The sequence below is a fragment of the Narcine bancroftii genome, chromosome 5, assembly GCF_036971445.1.
Source record: "Narcine bancroftii isolate sNarBan1 chromosome 5, sNarBan1.hap1, whole genome shotgun sequence".
NCBI classification, from domain to species: Eukaryota; Metazoa; Chordata; class Chondrichthyes; order Torpediniformes; family Narcinidae; genus Narcine; species Narcine bancroftii.
Genome location: NC_091473.1, coordinates 228,221,894 through 228,245,506, shown reverse-complemented (window position 1 = coordinate 228,245,506; position 23,613 = coordinate 228,221,894). Strand labels below are relative to the sequence as shown.

The 23,613-nt window shown below is 37.6% G+C and overlaps 1 protein-coding gene across 2 annotated transcripts in view; it reads right to left on the bottom strand.

The window, feature by feature from the left end:
* Nucleotides 1-23,613, bottom strand: part of bltp3a (bridge-like lipid transfer protein family member 3A) — a 129,094-nt gene that overhangs the window by 62,258 nt on the left and 43,223 nt on the right. For both annotated transcript variants that reach the window (XR_011358402.1, XM_069941566.1), the window contains exons 6-9: nucleotides 17,604-17,793; nucleotides 9,288-9,425; nucleotides 2,472-2,642; nucleotides 2,081-2,258 (exon numbers count right to left, since the gene is read on the bottom strand). Coding sequence is in view for 1 of the 2 variants with exons in the window: in XM_069941566.1 (XP_069797667.1) it covers nucleotides 2,081-2,258; nucleotides 2,472-2,642; nucleotides 9,288-9,425; nucleotides 17,604-17,793 (677 nt within the window). In the remaining variant the exon portion in view is untranslated. The remainder of the gene's footprint in view (nucleotides 1-2,080; nucleotides 2,259-2,471; nucleotides 2,643-9,287; nucleotides 9,426-17,603; nucleotides 17,794-23,613) is intronic.

Genomic DNA, 23,613 nt, shown 5'->3' with positions numbered 1-23,613 from the left:
TAAAATTAGTAATTAAAAAAAAAAATCAGAAAACTCTGGAAACACAAGAGATCAGCAAATATCTGATAGAGAAAAAAAGCTAATGTGTCATATCACTGGCCTCTCATCAGAACTTCAGGTTTACCAATTAATATTTCTGCCTGAAACTTGAATTCAGTTTCTTTTGACTTTGATTGTTTCCAATATTTAGACGTTATTTCACTTTTTTCTTTTTATTTTTCAATTCCTGTGTGGAATTGTGTGGATACTTGTGCTTCCAGATTTTCATTTTTAGCTCAAGAATTTATTTCTAATCGCACAACACCCTCTTCAGACTATAGTTATCCCAAAGAAATAGAGGAGGATAAGTAAAACTTGGGTTTATGTGTTGCCTTTTGAAAATTTCAGGACATCTGTCAACACAACTGTCAAAACGTTTTTCAAGTTTTGTCATTGATATAAAGCAGGTAACATTTCAGTCAATTTACAGTCAATTAATCACACAGGATCCTGTTCAGTTCTGGTGGCCTCATTATAGGAGGAATGTGGAAGTTTTAGAGAGGGTGCAGTGGAGATTTACCAGGGTGTTGCCTGGAGTGGAGATTATGCCTTGCTGAGCTAAGACTTCTCTCTTCACTGCAGCAGAGAATGAGAGATAACTGAATAGTTATGGATTGTATTGGCTGATAAAGGCACGGGCTGGCCCGCCCCCTGATGACATTCTCCTCTGGACTTTCCCCCCTGTGGCCTAGGCCTTCCCTGCACTTCCCTAGCTTGGATCCGGGCCAGCTCAACTCTCATGCACAATGAGAGTTGCACAATCGTTCCCCTCAGTCTTTGTCTTTGTAATTATTGGGGCAACTGGTCGTGCCCAACACCCCACCACAACCACACGCCTGGAATGTATTGCCGGGGGTGGTGGTATATTTAAAAGACACTTACATAGGTACATGGATGCAAGAAAAATAGAGGGCTATGGGCTGAAGTTGGGAAGGGTTAGATTGATGCTGGAATAGGTTTCTATAGGTCATCACAACATTGTGGGACAAAGGGTTCATATTATACTCCACTGTTCTATGTTCGAATTTGTACACAATCATTCAAAATTGTGAAATAATTTGCTTTAGGTACATTAAAGGATAAACCCCAAGGAAGATTAGACTAACTTTGCAAAATCAAAGTTCTATCATGTGACAGAAATTTGAAATAAAAATCAGAAATGTTGGAAATGCTCATGACGTCAGAGAAACAGAGTTATCATCTAAGGGTTGATGTATTATCAATTTAAAATGTCAACCATTTTCACTGTCAGCGACTGATATCAAATATTTCTAACATATTTCATTTCTGTTCAATTTCTTTGCTATTCTCAAAGATAATGTTTTGTGGTCTTTCTGGTACATCCAAAAACCCACATGGATGTCTGTTTAACATAACATCTACCAGCGAACACACCCAATAATGCAATATTTCTTGTCCTGGGGAATCAACTCTGTGCTCAAAGCTGATGAAAGTCTCAAAACCATAATCTGGGATCCAGGTGAAGGCTAAAGTTGTTTTAGTGTGGAACAAGTGGCAAAAAAAGGGCAGCAAACAATTCATCCAAAACTTAAAATGTTATTATTTTAAATTTACAAATAGTTGCCTTCCATCACTTTATTCATAAATGTCATTGCATCTCACAACACTGAGCACAGCAAGTTTATGTGCCCTCTTGGAAGAAAACTCATCTCCCAACTAGCAATGTTGCAGAATCAGCACGAATTTGCATCAATTAGTTATTTGACAATCTCAAACACATTATGTACCTTGTAATACACAAAAGTGCTGGAGAAACTCAGCAGGTTATGCAGCATCAATAGGCAAATAAAGGGTAACCAACGTTTCAGACCTGTGCTGGTCCTCCTGCCCCATCCTTCCCCCCCTCCTCTCCGACCTTCCCCATCTTTTAATTTAGGCACCTGCCTGCTCAGGCCCAAAATGCTGGTTACCATTTATTGCCTATTGATGCTACACCACCAATTGAATTTCTCCAGCACTTTTGTGTTTGGTGCAACAATGCCATGGTTTGCAGACTTTCCGACTTCACTTCATTCAGTACCTTCTTCCATTGAGCATCCATCATCACAAATATGCAAGTCCAGGCGCGAGATATGACTGTGATAAGACGATTCTTTCACATCATACATTTCAAAGTACTGGCTAATACTATTGGAGCTGTTACTTGCATGTGATGTTTGTGTTTGTTGCTGATGAATATTCCGCGCTGAGCCACTAATCTGTAAAGGATGAGATTCACAACTTTAACCAGTACATTACTGTTAAGATGCATTCAAGTGCTAATAAAATGCAGTAAAGCCACGCTATTACCACAGTCCACTGGTTGAAAGTCATCAGCTGTGAAAGAGTTAAGCATTCAGTAAACCAAACAACAGGCCTCACTAAAATTGTTAAAGACTTGGAACAAACTGCTGAACCTCATTGGAACTAACCCCTGCTGCAGCTGGAGCTGTCCTCTTGCGCTGCTTGGCAGAATTTTCCATGGCCTCACTCAAGGACTGTGCATATTCAATCATTGCTTTCAGTTGTGAGTCGGTCAGAACCCACAGCAAATCATCCAACAGAAACATGAGCTTCGATCCCACAACATTGCAATCCTTCACCTGGTTTAGAAAAAAGCATTATTTTCCCCATACTTGTTTGAAAAGTCATTGAAAAACATCTATGATTATATGCAATTAAAGTCATCATGACACAGATATTTACTCAAAATTCAGTCCTTCCCTCTTCCACTGAGAATCTATTTCTCAGCAGGTTATTGTTGTTAAATTGGGAGATGTTTAATTAAACACAAACCTGTATTGATTCACAATCATCTATCCCTAATCAACATTAGACATCAGAATCAGAATTTATTGTCATGAACAAGTCATGAAATTCAGGGTTTTTCTGCAGCTTCATAGAGCAAATATTCATATTCACCAACTGACAACAATAATTGCTTTAAAATAGTGCAAGAAAAGTAAGGCACCCCGTCTTTGATTCATTGATTATTCAGGAATCTGATGGCAGCAGGGAAGAAGCTGTCCTTGTGCTGCTGAGTGCTTGTCTTTAGGCTCTTGTACCTTTTTGTCGATGTTAGCAGAGTGAAGAGGGCAATGCCTGGGCGGTGGGGATCTTTGAGGATAGAGGCTGCTTATTCAAGACACTGCCTCTTGTCGTTGTCCTCAGTGGGGTGACATCTAGTGCTTGTGATGTCACAGGCTGAGTTAACCACCCTCTGGAGTTTACTCTTGTCCTGAGAGTTGGTGCCTCCATACCAAGCAGTGATGCAACCAGCCAGAGTGCTCTCCATGGTACACCTCTAGAAGTTTATGGGAGTTTTCAGTGACATACTGAATCTCCTCAGACACCTCACAAAGTCTAGCTTCTGGCATGCCTTCTTTGTGATTGCATCAATGTGGAGGCTCCAGGACAGATTATTGGAGATGTTGACACCGGGAACGTGAAGTTCCTGACCCTCCCCTGACTTCCTCCTGCAGACAAGAATCATCTCCTTGGTTGTTCATGTGATACCCCTCAACGAGCTGATCTATATCCCTCCTATAAATTTCCTCATTGCCGTTTGTGATCCTGCCGACAACTGTGGCATTATCAGCAAATTTGTAGATAGCACTGGAATTGTGCCCGGCCCCCACAGTCGTGGGTGTATAATGAGTAGAGCAGTGGGCTATGCACTGATCCCTGAGGAATGTCTGTGTTGATAATCAGTGAGGGGGAGACATTGTTTCCAGTTTGAACTAACTGTGGTCTTCTAATGAGGAAGTCAAGGATCCCATTGCAGAGTGGGGTGCAGAGGCTGAGAGTTTGTAGCTTCTTGACCAGCACTGAGGGAACAATGGTGTTGAAGGTTGTCCTGAGGCGATGATGCCAGGCTAGCACTTGAGGGACTGAACACTGTGATTAACAAACATGAGAAAGCATATCCTAATATCTTCCCGATCATTTTCGGGGACTTAAATCAGACCAACCTGAAGAAGTCTCTGACAAACTACCACCAATATGTCACATATGAGACCAGAGGAACCAATACACTTGACCGCTGCTTTACCACCCTGAAGAACACATACCGAACCATACCACAATAGCACTTCAGCAAGTCTGATCACCTGGCTTCTACTCCCAGCATACAAGCAGAGATTGAGAACCACAGCACCAGTGTGAAAACGGCAAAGTAAGGTCAAGGGAGGTGGAGGAGCATCTGCAGGACTGCTTTGAATCGATGGACTCAAACATATTCAAGAACTCATTCATAGACTTGAATGAATATGCCACAGGTGTCACCGATTTCATCAAGACCTGCGTGGATGAGTGTGTGCCCAACCGCACATACCAGTTGCTCCCCAACCACAAGTCCTGGATGAATTCGCAACCTGATGAGGGCGAGAACGAGGGTATTTAAGGCCTGGGATCTGGATATTTACAAGAGGTCCAGATATGACCTGCAGAAGGCCATCACTGAGGCAAAGTGGAAATTCCGGAGGAAGTTGGAGACAGAGGCAGATACACACCAGCTTTGGCAGGGAGTGCAGGCCATTACTGCCTACAAAGCAAGGATGAACACTATAGATGGCTGTGATGCATCATGCATGAGCTAACACCTTCTATGTCAGCTTTGAGAAGAAGAACCTGAAAAGGCTGAGGGCCCTGCGATATCTGTCTCTGAGGGTGACGTCAGAACATCATTCAAGAAGGTGAACACGTGCAAGGCATCAGGCCTTGACATTGTACCTGGCAAAGTACTGAAAATCTGCACCAACCAACTAGCTGGAATGTTCATGGACATTTTCAACCTTTCATTGCTGCAGACTGAGGTTCCTGCCTGCTTCAAAAGAGCATCAATCATCCCCAGTATCCAAGAAGAGTAATGAGCTGCCTCAACAACTACCACCCAGTAACAATAAGGTCTACTGCTATGAAGTGCTTTGAGAAGCTGGTCATAGCCAGAATTAACACGTACCTAAGCAAAGATCTGAACCCACTGCAATTAACCTATTGTTGCAATCACTCCACAGCAGATTCAATATCGCTGGATCTCTAGTCAGCTCTGGATTACCTCGAAAAGCATCAATTCATCGACTACAGCTCGGCCTTCAATACCATTATTCCCTCAGTGCTGGTCAAGAAGCTACAAACTCTAGGCCTCTGTGCCCCTTTGCAACTGGATCCTTGACTTTCTTACTTTCTTATTGGAAGACCACAGTCAGTATGAATTGGAAACAACGTCTCCTCCTCACCGATTATCAACACAGGTGCACCCCAAGGATCAGTGCTTAGCCACTGCTCTACTCATTATACATCCATGACAGTGTGGCCAGGCAGAATTCCAATGCTATCTACAAGTTTGCCGACGACGCCACAGTTGTCAGCAGAATCACAAATTGCAATGAGGAAGCGTACAGGAGGGATATAGATCAGCTTGTTAAATGGTGTCACAACAACAACCTTGCACTCAACCTTAGTAAAACCATGGAGATGATTGTGGACTTCAGAAGGAAGTCAGGAAAACACAATCCAGTCTTAATTGAGGGCTCAGTAGTGGAGAGGGTCAAAAACTTCAAATTCCTGGGTGTCAACATCTCCAATAATCTGTCCTGGAGCCTCCATATTGATGCAATCACAAAGAAGGCTCGCCAGCGGCTATACTTTGTGAGGAGTCTGAGGAGATTCTGTGTGTCAGTAAAAACACTCGAAAATTTCTACAGGTGTAACATGGAGATCATTCTGGCTAGTTGTATCACTGTCTAGTATTGAGGCGCCAACTCTCAGTCCAAGGATAAACTTCAGAGGGTTGTTAACTCTGCCTGTGACATCATAGATCCTCGATGGAGTGAAGTTTGGTACATCTACATGAAGCATTGTCTTAAAAAAGCACCCTCTACCCTCAAAGGCTCCCCAAAGAAGCCATGCCTTCTTGATTCCGCTACCATTGGGAAAAAAGTACAGGAGCCTAAAAACGAGGATTCAATGGCATAAGAACTGCTTCTTCCCTGCTGCCATCAGATTCCTGAATGATCAATGAACCAAAGACACTGCACTATATTTTTTTAAATCATAATGTTCCAAGATGATTATAATATGAATATTTGCTCTGTGATGCTGCCACAAAACACCGAATTTCATGACAATAAATTCTGATTCTGAAGAGCAGCCTGAATGAGCAGCCTGAATGAGCTTGTACGAGCTTGTTCAAAGCGATCCAGAGCTTTTATGCAGATTCCAGTTTCTGCAGCCTCTTGAGAATCAAAACTTGAATGGCATCATTCAAGAGTGGAGAGTGGAGAGCCAACGAGCTTGCGTCTGCTACTGAGTGATTGTAGAGTCCAGACCTTTTCTTGGGTATGTGTTCATTCTGGCTATGACTAGCCTCTCAAAGCATTTCATCACAGTCAAAGCAATTGCTACTGGACAATTGTGATTGAGGCTGTTCACTCTGTTCTTCTTGGACACACTCAGACTTTAAAAGTTCTTCACTCCTTTGTCCAAATCATATTTGGGCCTTGCCTCTCATCTCTGCAGCTCACCCCTCTTATGGGCTCTGTATGTCCCCAATTTTAATAGGTGGGCTATTCCTCCATCACCCCTGAACATATTTCGGAGCAGTTGCTTCACAAACAACTTTACCTCTATTTCATTTTTCTTGTAGGCACTATACTTTGAACTCAAAAATAGCTTGCTCTGAAAATTTGTTTGATAATACTCATGAGAACCATGCTTGAGTTGTCTAACTATAAAGGAGTTAATTAAACATAATCGCAGAACATTTCTAAACAGCAAAAAATATGTGCACATCTGTCTTGCTCAAACTAGATCAATGTATTGATAAACAACCACAAGATCAAATTAATGTTTTAATTGTTAGAAAACCAAGCAGTTTAGTTCCTTATATACACATCTATCAAACATTTTTTTCTCTCTCTTACTCGAATTCTGCTTTGTAAGAAGGGGACTTCAAAAATACATGGGCCTAATCTAGGTTTAATTGCTGATCAAAATTCTTGGGTTTCACCAGCTCCCCAAAATATTCACACTGCTAGAATAAGTGATGTTCAGTCAGCAAATCATTTTTATTCAGATTTGAACCCTTCACCTTTCTTGCTCTCAAAATTTTTTGATTATGTCAAACAACTGAATTACCAATTTAACACATACAAATGTTATGGCTGGAAACAACATGGCAGAATTACCCCCATCCCCCCCCACCTACCAAAATTGAGGAAAGCAAATTGTGATATTCATTAACTCAGATTTGACGTGGCGGAAACTTATTCACTACGACATTGATTTAGTTGGCCACTGGAGAAAGGAACTTTAGATAAGAGCCAAAGGTCTCTCATTCTGACCTCACTAATGCCTTTTACTCCATCGCCTGCAAGGATCCAAGAAGCATTTTCCTCAAATTCAGCTGTCCAAAGACGATGGTCAACACCTTGTTTCTGCTTCATGATGTCATTCAAGTTTTGATTCTCAAGAGGCTGCAGAAACTGGAATCTGCAGCAAAGAATCTACTGGAGAAACTCAGCAGGTTGAGGAGCATCAGTAACAGAAAAAGAATGGTCCACATTTTGGGACAGACCCAACAATTGTTTACACTGACAAAAGGATTGTCAATAAATCATTTTCTCTCACTGATGCTGCTTGACTGCTGAGTGCCTCCACACAGAGTTTAGTTCCATGACTTTTACCAAGGCTACTACACAGCTCATTTCAGTGAAGAATGGTATTATTGTCCAAGACACGTGCATCCTTTTTTGGCCCAGTGCTGTGCCTCATTTCTGAAAATGTCACGTGGAAGTAAAGCTCATCTTTAAAAAATATTTAATAATTTGAACTGAATTTTAGTATGCACACATATATACCCACAACAAAACGTTTAAGAACAAGAAAAATATTCTCTACAGATACAGAGAAATTATAATGTATCCTAGAATAAAAAGGAACATCACAACTCATAATAAACAGACAGGATTTCATATTATATCTCTTGTTCCTGCAGAAAAAAGACAAGAGTAAAAAAGATCGTAACTAACTCATCCTAAATGAATAGCCCCTAAACTTAAAAAGAGAAAAAGCCACTGGGACACCTTAAATCAATAAAAGAGCAACATTGGTGAATTGCCTTATATGTAAATAAGTTCGAGAAGAGATTATAAACATATACAAAACAATAAGCCACTTTATTATTCATTAAACATTAAAATATTCCATAAAAGTGTGCCACATTTTATTAATCTTCAGTTTTCAGAACATTATCTAATCTTTGAGGTTTGATGAGGTTTGGGTCATCCATTGCCACATAATTGGGAGGGATAGAGTTCTTCCATCTTAGCAAAATGCATCCTTCTAGCCATTAAAGTGCCAAAAGCTATCACATGCAAATTCAACACCGATAATCAACTGTTCCCTATCGCCACACCAAATGAAGCAGAGGTTGAATAGTAACTGAGAAATATGGGAAAATTTCCTTCCAATAGTGATCTAATGCTGAACAGAACTAAAACATATGAAATAAAGAAGCAACACCATGACGACTTCTATCACATAAAGGGTTGATAGTAGGAAAAATCTGAGCTAATTTATCTTTGGATAAATGTGCTGTATGTACAAATGGACGAGGAATGAATCAATTTTAAACACTTGGTCCAGATATGCTTAGAAAGAATAGTTTGTAAGTCACTCTCCCAAGCACCCTTAATGTTATTCATAGAAACACAACATATTTTAGAGTAAAGCTAATTTTTAGAACTGAAGGTAACTATTCAGGGCAATGATGAATTCATTCCAGAACACAGGAGTGTATGCTTAATTCCCCATCAGATATCTCTAATTTGTTTGTGGTTTCTTCAATGGCCTTAGAAACCACAAAACTGGATTGGAAATGAATCACTTTTGAACTATATCAACACCATCTTGAGCTAGTTGGTGTTCTGCTACACTGTTGTTCTGCTCTTTGGGAATATTTAAATTTTTAATTAGCATCTGTTAACATAATAAGAGTCAAAAATGTTCCTCTGTAAAAGTAACCCTAATCCAACAATGACATTATGAAGCACTGCCCTCAATTAATTGCTTTGCCACAGTAAACTTGACAGAAAATGTCTTATTTTAGCAAGCACTAGCCCCAGGAAAACACAAGTCAGAGATGCAATGGCACTTTCTTTTCATGTGTTTATTACCAGAAACAACTCCGTGGAATATCTTCATCTCCAATATGAATGACATGACAGCAAAAGCTGATCAGTACATACCCTTCTCTTAAGTACCAGTCTTATCTTTGATTGATTTGTGATGAGTCTAAGAGGTGTGCTTGTGATCCTCTCATCACCAGGGATGGCATCAGTTTCAACACGAAGTGTTTGCCAATTTATTTCTTTAAAAGTCAAAACCTGTCAAACACATAACAAAATTCAAATTAGAACACTCCAATTCTAAAAAAGATGCATCACTAACATTCTATGTTGCTCTTGTTTGCTATCCAATGATCCTTGCACTTGTGAGATTGAGTTTCCTGGCAGTTATCATTCTAATTGAGAATTGTCATTGTCTACATAGTTGTACCTGTACCAACATTTCAAAACCAATCACTGTTTGCAGATATCAATACTTTCACCAATTATAGATCTATTGAGATAATGGACTGAGTTTAGAGATGATGGCCTTAACTGCATCTATATTTTCTGTTACTTGTGGGATCGCTGTGACCCGAAACCCTACCAGCATACAGTTTTTGTCTGTGGTTATCAGACTTTGAAAAACATATATGATGCGGTAATGGATATAGTCAGTTAACTGGGAGCAACTGTGCAGGGGATGATTTTGTGTTTCCAAAATATTAAGTTATGCTCCTGAGGCACTGAACAAACTTCGATCTCTCAACATTTCATGGAAATCAAAATTCTCAGATAAACAAACATTTCAATGAAGGTCTCAAGAAAGAAAGCAAAACCATTTGCTTTACAATAAGCTCATTAATAGTATCTGGTGCAGTATCTCTTACATCTAGTATTATGAAATATAGTGAGGGTATAATTCAAAAGATATCTGCATGCAAATGCTACTCCTTCTGCCCAGGCAACTGGCAGGATTATATTGTTGCCTGAATCTGGAACACAAAGGAATAGTATATGGGGTAAAGTGCAGGACATTTGCTTAAAAATATAAACTGAATGCAAACTTCATTAAAATCTTCATTGCCTCGTCCCACATAGAGTTTGCACACTTGGAATACCATGCACCAGGTAGCAGTCTATCAGAAATCTCAACACTGTAAAGTGAGATGAGATTGCCCAAGTGATGCTCAGTTTCTACAACTTTTAATCCTTACTTCAAACTTGAGTAAACTGTCAGAATGGCTTAAGGAATTTCAGAATACAAGCACAGAATTATGGGAGATTGAAATCAAGAATGAACCTGATGAAAGAGAGAAATGCAGAACACTAATGAGTCTGTTGGATTTGAAGAGCAAGTTGCATTCATCAATTCTTTTAGATGTCAGCCCATAAATTACTCAGGGTATCATTAGATGAGATGGTACTACTTTCCATTATAGTTGCTTGGATGCTCAAAGAATCTGATTGTCTTGACTCATTCCAACAAATTCATACCAGAGTTAAGTTGATTAAATGATATTAAACATTAACATTATAAGATGTTAAACATTGTTACAAGTTGTTAAACGGTCAATAGAAAATGTCCGAAGCTTTTACCATCCATTCCGCAGAATAAAATAAACTAAAGCCTTATCTTCCAAGCAAGCAGAGCAAACTAGTTTTGACCCGAAGCAAAGGTGTTGTTAAGAGAGAGCATAAAAATGTTAAACAAAAAAACCACAGACAAGTGGCAAGCATGAAACACATTTTAACCCTGACAGAGATAAAGTTGGGTATTTTTTTTTAAAGGAACAAGTTTAATATGCTCAGAAAAATGCCAAGGAAATGTGGATGGAAATTGGAAGACAAAAAAGTGGCTGAGGAGCAATTTAATTTGGTTAAATATAGAATAAAACTTTTGTGTTAGCTCTGCACCAGTCAATTTCAGTTTTCCAATTAAGTCAACTCACATTTGGAAAGTATAAATATACATCATGTTTTCCAAGATTAGCTTGCTCAACTCCTGCTATCTTTTCAACACTCTACCCTCACTTCATGATATTACATACTCGCAATTCATGTGTCCATATTTAGAATTGATTTTGAGGTGAGCTCACAATACTCATTCCAGTCTGCTCTCTAGTTTGTGGCAAAAAAAACTCACCTCAAAAACTTGTTTATTTTGCTGATATTTCTAGCATTCCAATGATTTAAATAAACGTTCTACCTTTTCCCAGGAACGGGCAACTTTCTTTTTCATATGACTCTTTTGATTTATTTAAAAACTTTTATGCCAAGAAAACAAGTTACATGTATAAATTTTCAGTTTGTGCTCAGTTCACCAGTTTATTTTCAGAATGAAAATAAAATGTAAAGAATTTATTTCAAAAAGATAGACAAAAATTGAAGGCTGAACTTCCTGAGACTCACAAATTTATCATGATTGAATCACAGGAAGCAACTGTTGCGGCATCCGGGGGGGTGGGGTTTCACACGTGAATTTTCCCCTAATCGAAGCCAACCACACTTCCCAGGGGTCCGCGCAAAGATGGCGCATGTAACATGTCGGGGGAGTCATGACATCACTTCCAGTTTCCGTAGCTCTGCCACCAGTGGTGCTACAGCAATGATATTTCCCTGTTAAGAATTAATTCACATTGCCTTTGCAAAGTACATGCAGAATGGAAACATCTCATCAGGAAATCTCCCATGACACAATAAAAAAGCCCTTGACAAAGAATTATTTAATTCACCAAAAGCTTGAGATGACAACTGAACAAAAAGTTAAGTTTGATTTTTGATTTTTTTTCCCTCCCAAATACTGTACCCAAAAACACCATGAATAATTGCAATTGGAATTACCCAAACTCCCCTTCGATGTATCAAGTACACTTGGTATTTCTCATTTTAATTGACTCTTATGTGGCTACTCTGATTATCGTTGATCCAAGGCCTTACTTCAGAAAACAGCTCTGTGCTGTCTAACCAGTCACCATGAGCAGTGCAGATCAAAATACTTTTCCAAAAAAAAATAATAATAATTAAATAAATGGCAATGAGAGAAACTATGTTTTCAAACTTGCTTTACACAGTAATGTAAAACAAAACACAACTCTACTGGAGGAACTCAGCAACATCAGTGGGAAATAAAGATAAGTGGCTGTTACAGGTCAGACCTGACAATTTGACAACTATTAAAAATGACAGGAGAGTTGTCAACTTCTTCTCCCACTGATGTCGCTTGACCACTCGGATCCTGCAGCAGACTGTTTAGCTTCATATTCCATCATCTGAAGTCTCTTGTGTTTGAACACTTTAAAAACTTAATGCAGGTTATACCCTGCTTTACGAAAGAAGAGCGTTCCTATGAAACCTTCTTCAAACCAAAATGGCGTAAAGCGAAGGCCCATTCACTACTATTGAAGGCAATTTTCATAAAAATGAAAACCCATTCAAATTTTTTTTGGAAAGCAAACACAGTGTTCATAAAGCAGGATATACCCGTATCTTTCGCAGAGGACATTTCAAACAATGCCCTATTCATTATCACTATACTCTTTCACTTTGAAAACCATCTTTGATGCTGACTGTAAACATGAGTTTTGTGTAATATCCCACTGTTTGTGCTGCAGTTTGTTTTGTCTATCAGCCTAATCTCAAATATGTTGCAAATAGAAATTTTAATTTAATTTGGTCTTTTTTGGAATGAGGAAGTGAAACAGAAATGTAACCAAGCATGCAATTTCCAACGAACACATCAAATAAAAGCTCAGAAACAAACGTACACATTTTAAATTGGAGCATTCAAGAAAAGTTAGTAATTTGACTAAACAATCTGTCCATTGTATTCATTAATGTCAACTTGTTTCAGTTATCATCTTCTATGTGAAGTCCCAATTAAATTATCATAGGAATTTATTTTCCATGTTACTCTTTAACAGACCAGAACCGTTCAAGAATCCAAAGCTGTTGGTGCACCTGTGCAAGCAGCCTCGTTGAATAGTACAAAAGGGGGGGGTTGGGGAAAACAGAGTTAACCAAATAATTTCCCAAGTGGTGCAACTGTCTGCACCAGCTAATATACTGTTAAGCTTTTCTAAGACAATTTGATCTTCCTCGCATAAGACTAGATGAATAATTACAACATCTCAAATGCGTGACCAAACACTGACCAGCTTGTTAATAACCTTACTCTGATAAATGGAGTTGACATTAAATTATTTCCCAGAACACTGGAAACAATGTTATAAATTGATAAAAACACAATGCTGGAGAAACTCAGCAGGTGAAATAATGTGCTTTCTTTAACAAAGGTAAAGATACATTATAGCGGCCCAAGCCTCAAGCCAACACAGGAAATGGTCGTCGAACGCGGCGACCAGCAAAGCATCGTGTGGGCTGAAACACCCATTTCCAGAGGCCCCTGGCATAGTTGGCCAAGCACCTCCGGTGGATCATAGGGGAGCCAATCGGAGCCCAGGCATCCAAGGTAACCAATCGGCAGCCAGCTGCTCAGGCCAGGCTCCAGTGGTGACACAGCCAAACTGACTATAAAAGGTAGAGCTGCCACTGAATAAACTCAGTGTCAAATACCCTCTACTGGTGTGTGCACCTTTCTTTTGCGGATTCAAGTTACAGCCTTAGGGCTGTAACTGAGAGCTATAGCCCACCTGTAGCCATAGTGACCTCGCTACAAGATAACCAACATTTTGGGTCTGAGCCATTCATTTTTTTTTTAAACTTTATTTAAAATTTTATGACATGAATAAAATAAAAATTACATTTAAAGAAATAATAAAAAATAAGATAATAAAAATTAGAATACTACATCATTAAACTACACAAATTAACCCCCCCAATAATTATAACACAACATTAATCATCTAATTTAAAATTAGTCCAACCCTCCCCCCAAAATAAAGAGTGGAGAATTAATTAACAATGTTGTAAATAAAATAGAAAAAAACCCGCTTACAAAAAAAAGGATAAAACTTAACAACAAAAAAAATTACTAACAACAAAAAAAATATCAATACTAAAATAATACCCTTAAACATATATTTAAATCAAACATAATACATGTATTTAACAAATGAAATCCACTTTAAAACTAAGTTCAAATATTAAAATCATATATCAACCACATATATGTTATACAAAAAATCATAATGAATAATACATAAATACAGAATTTCCATTAATACCAAGTTTCCTTTATAATTCATCGAGAGAACAAAAACATCCCTTAGAAAAACAATCAGAAACTTTTTATTTCCTTGCCCTCCCCTTATATAAAAAAAGAAAAAAAAGTTCAAACTCTTATAAAATTCTCCATATTCTTCATCTATAACATCTTCAAAATTCTCTATCGAAATTAACTTAAAATTTTATTAAACTCTTCTCCCTCAATGTATTTGTACTTAATTTTCTTCTTTTTCTTCTTATCACCTTTCCCCTCATCTTCCTCTTCATCTAATTCAACATCCTCAATTTTTGACTTATTATCTTCTGTGACATCATCCTCTTAAAAAAGAAAAAAGAGAAAAAAAAGGAGAGAAAAAAACCTCCTAATTCCCTCTCAATTACAATCAGAAAACAAAGAGTTAAAAAAAATTATTTATTTAAAAAAAATAATTAAAAAAACTTTCACTTCTTAACCCAAAAATTAAAAAGAAAAAAAAAACAGGTCGGAGGTCACAACTACCTCCTCCTGTTTAAACCGCCCAAAGCGGTAACTCCCCCAAAATATTGGGTGTGAGATAACTCACAGGTAGCTGATGACTTCTGGAAACTAGTGCCCACCCAGTTCTCTCTCCCAACTCCCATTTCATTAAACTATCATCATTATTTAAACTATTTAAACTCTTCTCAAAAAAAAAGATAAAAGATTTATTTTTTTTTTAAATCAACGTTACCACTTCGGTCACCATTGCTTCCATTTCTTTTAAAAATCTGGATCCCACCTTACATCTCTACTCTCTTTGGAGACCTTAAAGGACTACATCATTCCTGAAACTGCATGATTGGTAGAGACTGAGCAAAGTCCATAACCTCTTTAGGATTGTCAAAGAACTTTGGCTAATTTCCATCCTAAAAAATCTTCAGTACCGCAGAATACCTGAATGTTGCCTTATGTCTTTTTTTCCACAACCGTTCTTTCACAGAATTAAATTCGCGTCGTTGAAGCATAATTTCTTGACTCAAATCTTGATAGAAGAAAACAGGATTATTCTGAACCATCAAAGGAGATCTATTTTGCTGGGCATTTCTAATAGTCGTACGTAAAATTGTCTCTCTGTCATAATAGTTTAAACAACGGATCAAAACAGATCTTGGATTCTGTCCTGAAAAAGATTTTCTTCTTAAAACTCTACAAGCACGTTCCAGTATTAAACCTTCAGGGAATTTATCCTGTCCTAACACTCGTGGAATCCATTCAGTAAAAAATTTTCTTGGATCTGGTCCTTCTATGCCTTCTGGCAAACCAACAATTTTCACGCTGTTCCGTCTAGATTGATTCTCCAAATAATCAACCTTTTTTGCTAAATTTTTATTTTGGATCTGCAATGTTTCAATTATTCTATTTTCATCTTGCAGTTGATCCTGTGCATCGACTAAACCTTGATCACACATTTCAAATCTTTCAATGGTTTTAAGCTTAAAAGCTCCATTAATGACTTCCGCCATCGCATTAATCTTGGAAATAAACAGGTTCCAAAATTAGCTAAGTGACTCGATACAGAATATATCTTATCTTCAAGATCCTTAACAGACATTTCAACAGAAGTAGATTCAGGCATAATGGGGTCTTGCTGTTCCTTAGAGACCACGGAATCTTCTGTCCCTTCCCTTAATTTAGTATCTTTTCTAGCAGTTTGACTTCGTATAAAAATCCCTCTCAAAGTCCCCCCAGCAATGCCAGGAGACTGAAGATCAGAGTTATCTTTAAGTCAAATCTCTTTAATCATCTTCACTGAATCAATGTCTGGAAGAACCGTTGTAATTGATGCATTTTGCAGCGCCACCACTGTAGCAGTCGAATGACAGCTCTTTAACTCTCCAGCTGGTGGCGCCCCAGCTGATTCAACTGTCAAAGTCTGAGTAACAGCACTCACAGTGGCCGTTGTGTGAAATACTGGCACCCGTCCAGCTCTTTGGTCTGAAAGCTGTTGAATGCGACCTTCAAAGAGCCTCACCGGCTTAAAACGAAGCTTCAATGCCGAACTCTGGACGTCTTCCTCTGGATCCATTCTACGCTGAGTCCTGGCTTCTTGTAAACAAGTAGGCTCAGACATTTTCGGAAAATGTAGTTTTTTTAACAGTCTGTTGATGTTTTCTTTTTCCTTTTTTTTTGCATATAAACCATTAAGCACTAATCCAACACCTCTTATTATTTATAAACTTTTAAAAGAACTTTAACGGACACTTAAAGACAAAACAATAAATCAGAGTCAGGAGAGGTCTGGAAGGCACGTCTGTTCCCTACGCCATCTTGCCACGCCCCACTGGGTCTGAGCCATTCATAAGGTGGGTTTGGGGGCTTGTTTTGTGCCAGACAAATCATTAAGTTAGAGAAATGAAGATTAAATAACCTGTCCATTGAATACATTGCTGTCAACGTAACTCGGCTATCATCTTCTATGTTTCCAAACCAAACATGGTCAAATGGGAAATGGATGTGCAAAATTTCTGTCAACTCATCCTTTGAAGAACTTCAAGGCTACTTGCATGAAAGCACTTAATGTAAAAAGTGCAATTTTTAAAATACCTACCAAAATGCTGTTCATTGCACAAGCACAACAGTCGCTGGATTTGCTTTTTTCTTTCTTATTCCTTAAAGCAGAATTTTCGACTTTTAATACAGGCTGCAGAAATTCATTCACGGTCCCACATTGCCTGGCAATGGGACCAAATCCCTAAATGTCACTTTTTGCTCAGCGAAAGCGAAGAATAAAGGAAGGAAGGAGGCGATGGCAAGGGGAGCAGAGCTGAGGTAGATAAACCTTTAATAGACTCACATTGTTTGAGGGAAGTGGAGGGAAACTGGAATTAGACAGGGTGGATTAAAGCATTTGAGAGGGTAACATGGACATCAACTGGTCACAATCCTTGACCTACCCCTCCCCAAACAGAAGACTATTGCCAGTGCTGAGAGAAAGAAAAAGTCTAGAATCAGCTCCAATGCATCACAAGAGGAACCTGCATTCTGACAGGATCTCCCATACCAAAGGATGTGCCAACATCTATTTTTTTTTTTTTAAATGACACGTTTCACTATGATTTTGAAAAGAAGTTCACTGCACCTTCAATCAGATGCTTCTGGGGGTGAATGATTTGACTGCCTCCATATGAAAGATGTGGATTTAAAATTTATCATGGCTTGCTCATTCAGCATCACAGGGCCAGTTCAAACCATTTGCCCTGGCAAATATGAAGTTAGCAGCTTGGGGGAAAAAAAATATTATGAATCGTTACCTCCCCTCGCTCTGGATCTGTAATCCTTGTGAATCGTAAATCACTCTGTTGCCACTTGGGATTTACACTGTAACCTTGTAGCTGCCACAACTCGAAGGAAGTACTGAATGCTTTCGCTTCAATTTTAACAACAATAGAATTTACGACGATAGACATTCCCTCCACCACCTTTTCGGCAAAGCCATATTCACTGTACAGGTAGAAGAAAACAAAACAATGTTATTTACTGAAATATATTTTTTTTACATTTTTAAACTTATTATCATACATCGCAGAAAGATTGTAAAAGACACTTCATAGTCTCCAAAGATTGTACAGCGAAAGTTGAACTTTTAAATTGGATAGCATGGTAATTGAAATTGTTTGATGTAGGTCAAGTCTCTAGAGGTACTCTTCAACTTTACAAAAAAACAAATTGATGAAAAACTTGATATTTAAATATAACTGAGGATAAACGTCACATAATGTTATAGCTCTTCAGGAAGTGGCAAGTCACTCTCTTCAAACACTGCAATCCTTGTAGTATCACAGGTTCTTCACACCAGATTTTTTCCAAACAATTTGCTCCTTAAGTCTTTCAAACAATGGCATTGTTAGCAGAGATGTGCCATTTCCTCCTTTGTTTCATTCATCTGGGCCAATTGATGTATTCATTTTAAAGACAACAAATCTTCTGGATATATTCTGTTTCTGCTGAGGTTCCAACAAATGATATTTTACTCCTCTGACAATATTGTGCCTCACTCAGTTCCTATGAAGGCTAATGTGAAGCATTCATTCAGAACTTTTTCTTCTTTGCTAGGCCCACACTTTGTTTTCTTTCATTTTCAGTAATTTCCTTGCCAACATTTTTTGTGTATAATTTTTCAGTTTGTTTAATTTCTCTCTCTGCACAAAGGGTTGCTAGTGACAGACAATGATACACAAAACAAGAAATGATGTGTCCAGAATTACAGACTGATATAGCTGAATTAACTGAAATTATTGAAATCAATGCAAACTCAAGGCTATGACATCTATTTGAAAGGTTGTGCTTTATGTTCCTCAAGTTTATATTTAGATTAAGTCCTTGGTTTGACATTAAATTTCAGTCATTGTAAAATGGGTACAAAGAATCTAGAAAAGTAGGGGCGTGGCAAAATGGTGTAGAAGAATGACGTGTATTCCACCTCTCCCCAGCTGGATCATTAAATACCCGGTTTTTAAAAAGCATTAAAGTCGTTAAAAATAAGGTTTACAATTATTTAAATAACAGTGCTTTATGATGGCCTCCAATGTGAAAAAAATTTAAACCTCAGCTTCAGAAAAAACTATCATATAAAAGGGCGGAAGGATTGAGGCCTACCTCCATAACTGAATCCACGGAGTCGTCGCTGGGAATCTCCAAGCCTCAGAGGACTCCAGCTCGTTCGAGTTTGACTCCGGCGCTGATCTTGCATCCGCAAGATGGCACCGGCACATCGGTGAGCTCGGCCGTTGCCAACCCGCGTTCACGTGAAGCCGTGCGCGTGGGCGGCGCAGTCGATAAGGGGACCTGCAAACCCGCGACCTCGCTGGGCGGCCCAGTGGCACGCAGTGTAGCATCAGAGGACGCTCCTGCGCGTCTGACGGTTTTGCTTGGCGTGCGTGGGGCACCGCTGGTCCGAGAGCTGCTGGAGAAAGTCTGGGCTATGGGGGAGCCCGAACGCCGGCGTCCCGAAGAGGTCGGGGTGCTGGCGTCAGGTGTCCAGACCCACAGCCATGCAGACTGAGGAAGAGGAGAAACTTACCTTATTGGAATTCGTCCAGGAGGAGGAGCTTGCAGTTAAAGAAGGTGGATCTCAAAAAGTGAAAGTGGAATCTGGACTGTATTCAGTGTTTACTGTTTTGGAAGGGATTGCTTGTCAAATGTATATGTCAAAACAAATATCAACTCAAGTGAATCAAGGATTTATGGAGATGAAAATAAAAATGAATACCTTGTGTGATGAAATGTCAACTGTGAAACAGGAAATGACTGTAGTGAAAAGTGATAATAGATGTATAAAATCAGTTGATACTGTGCAAGATTATTTTAAGAAAATTGAAACAGCTTTCTTTGAGTGTCAAACTCAGGTAGAACGTAATAGAGAAAAAATGGAAAAAGTGCAAGGTTCTTTTGTAGATTGGGGGATTCAGAAAAGAGATTTAATGAAGAAGATTGATTCGTTGGAAATCAAAGTTGAAGGAATAATGTGAAAATCGTTGGTCTCCCAGAGGACATTGAAGGTGCTGACCCTATAAAAATTTTTAAGCACTGGATCCCAGAAGTGTTGGGTAAAGAGCTTTTCCTTGAAGGTTTGGAATTGGATAGGGCTCACAGAGCTCAGAGAAGAAAATCACTTCCAGGACAAACACTGAGAGCAGTCTTGATTCGTTGTTTAAAATATCAAGATCGAGAAATGATTTTACATATGGCAGTGCAGAACGCAAGGCAGAATTGATCTCCATTAATGGTTCAAAATAACAGAGTGTTTTTTTAATGCTGATTTGAGTCAAGAGGATATTAGAAGATGATGAGAATTTAATATGGCCAAAAATGTTTTGTGGCGAAAAGGCTACAAGTTTGCTTTTCGCTATCCTGCAATTTTGAAAGTTTTCTATGGAAATTTTCAATCTCAATTTTTTGAGAATGATCATGATGCTTTGGTTTTTGCTAATTCTTTGCCAGAATTGCAAAGAATTGGGTGCTTTCCTCCGTTGTCTCCAAAGAGATAAATAGAAATGGACAAGGGAAATTACGTTATAATACTTTACAAACTTATCAGTTTGAGCACTTAAGTAATCGATCTAAACAACATTATTATTTGGGGGAAGAGCTCATAAGCTACTTGCTTGGCAACTGAAAGCTGAACAGACATCTTGGACTATTAATGCTGTTAAGAATTCAAAAGTTACTTGCAAACCTCAGGAAATCAATGACCAATTTTATTCATTTTACTTGAAATTATATACTTCTGAGGGGAAACAGGATAATGGTTCTATTGATTCTTACTTATCGAAATTTAAGTTACTGGTATTAGATGGAAATGATGTTCAGGAACTGGAATCTCCATTTACGGATTTTGAAATTACAGAAGCTGTTCAGGAAATGCCTAATGGAAAGTCCCCAGGGGATGATGGATTCCCCATGGAATTTTATAAACTCTTTTATGATGATTTTTCTAATGAATTTGGAGAAGTGTTGAATCAAGTTACTGAAGATCAGAAGTTACCAGAATTATGTTCAAGTGCTTTAATAACTGTCATTCCAAAAAAGATAGATCCATTAAAAGTGTCTTCATATAGACCTATCTCTTTATTAAATGTAGATTATAAAATTATAGTGAAAGTATTAGCTAATAGACTTACTAAATATTTACCTAAATTGGTACACATTGATCAAACAAGTTTTAATAAGAACAGAAATGCATATACTTTGGGTAACGCATATTGAAAGTAATTTTTTCCATAACAATACATACTTTCAATTCATTAATCATCCTAATGTGGTTGCATTAGGTGCAGAAAAAGCTTTTGATAGGGTTGAGTGGGATTTTTTTAATTTAAAGTGTTAGAGAAATTTAAATTCGGCCCTTTTTTTATTGGTTGGGTTAAGGGTTTATATATGAACCCAATTGCTAGGGTGGTGACAAATGGACAAATTTCTTCACCATTTAAATTGACTTGTTCAACTCCACAGGGCTGCCCATTGTCACCAGTCTTATTTGCGTTGGATATTGAACTGTTAGCTCAGGTTATTAGACAAAATGAAGAAATTAGAGGGATGAGGGTTAAGAATGAAGAATATAAAATTAATTTATTTGCGGACGATGTGTTGGTATATTTGACGGAACCGGAACGGTCGCTGAAACAATTGCAAGAGTGTTTGTTGAAATATGGAGAATTATCAGGATATAAAGTTAATTGAGATAAAAGTGAAATTTTACCAGTTGGAGTGGGAAATTATTCTGAATTTAAAACAATTACAAAATTAAGGTGGACAAGTAAAATTAAATATTTAGGTGTGTTTATGGATATTGACTATCAATCATAATATCAATTAAATTATGTACCTATATTACGACTGATTAAAGCAGATTTGATTAAGTGGAAAGATCTTCCATTAATTTTGATTGGTCGGGTTAATTGTATTAAAATTAATATCTTTCCTCGAATTCAATATTTTTTTCAGTCACTACCTTGTTTACTTTCTAAGGGCCTTTTCAAGATTTGAATAAAGCAGTGCGAGAGTTTTTATGGAAAGGTAAATTAGTCCGAATGGCACTACATAGACTAACATGGAAGTATACATTGGGAGGACTACAATTACCACATTTTCAAAATTATTATGAAGCGGCCCAGTTGAAGTTTATTAGTAGACGGATGGATTTAGATCAGCCTCGTAGCTGGGCTAAAGTGGAGATGGCGTGTATTTCTAGGGTTGAAATACATGAATTTATATTTCGTTGGAATTTGATTTTGTTACAGCAATATGATATCCCAATATTGAGGCATTTGTTGAAGATTTGGTTAAAAAAAAATAGGGTGTTAAGGTGGAAAGATAAATTGTCCATTTTAACTCCATTATATAACAATCAGCTTATTCCTTTTTCAATGTTTAATAATCATTTAAAGATTTGGGATTCTAAAGGTATAAAGACAAGATTGTTTTGTAGAGGGGAAAATTCTTTCTTTTAATCAATTGAGAGAAAAATTTGATATACCTGCAAATTCTTTGTTTGCGTATTATCAGCTTATAGCTTTGATAAAAGTTAATTGTGGTAGAGAGATGATTTTACCTACTTTGTCAAGATTTGAATTTTTGATTTCCTCTTTACCAAAAAAAAGGTTATATTTCAGTTATGTATAATTTGTTACAAGATAGTATGGATAAACCAGATTGGGAAAAATCTAAACTTAAATAGGAGAGTGATGTAGTATTTATTTTTCCCGAAGATGATTGGCCGAATATGTGTCAGGACAATGCAATTAAATTGACTAATGTACGATATGGAATGGTTAATTATAATTTTTTTTACATCAATTATATTTGACCCTGGAAAAGTTAAAAAAAAAAAAATGGGTTTCATAATTTGGATTCTTGTTTTAGATGTGGTTCATGTATTAAAACCTTTCTACATGCTGTATGGAATTGTGTTAAAATTCAATAATTTTGGCAAGAAAATAAAGTAGTTTTGGAGAAATTATATAATTTTATATTACCGTTCGATCCAACGATTTTCTTGTTGGGAAATTTGTACTCATTAAAGGAAATGGGATTGGATAAAATTCAAATTGCTTTTGTAAGTTTGGTGTTATCAGTAGCGTGTAAATGTGTTGCTAGTACTTGGAAAGATGATACTGAGATTAATAATAGCACATTGGCATAATGAATTGAAAGTATGTATTGTTATGTAAAAAATTACTTATAATTTACATGATAATTATTCTTTCTTTGTTAGTAAGTGGTCTCCATATTTGAAATATATGCATTTAGATATACTTTGAAATGTTATTAGCATTTACAATATTTTTTATATATAATATCTTTCCTGTGTGTTATGTTTTTGTTATCTTTTAAATAAAGTTTGGAAAATAAATAATCTAGAAAAGGGAATTTTACACTCACTGTAACCACTTCAATTCCATTCACCCCTCCCCCCACCCCAAGTAACTTACAATGAATGACACAAACATATTCAAGCCCAAACATATTTTCAAGGAAAGGACCAAACCAGTTGCAGTTTCTATTCAAATGCTAAAAATAGCATGTAACACTACAGCACAGAAAACTGGACATTTGGCCCTTCTAGTCTGTGCTGAAACATTATTCCACTCGTCCCATTGACCTGCACTCAGCCCATCACCTCAAGAGCTCTCCCATCCATGTATCTATCCAATTTATTTTTAAAACACAAGAGTGAGCCCACATTTACATCAGATGTCAGCTTCACTCTCTGAGTGAAGTTCCCCCTTATGTTCCACCTAAACCTTTCCCCTTTCACCTTAA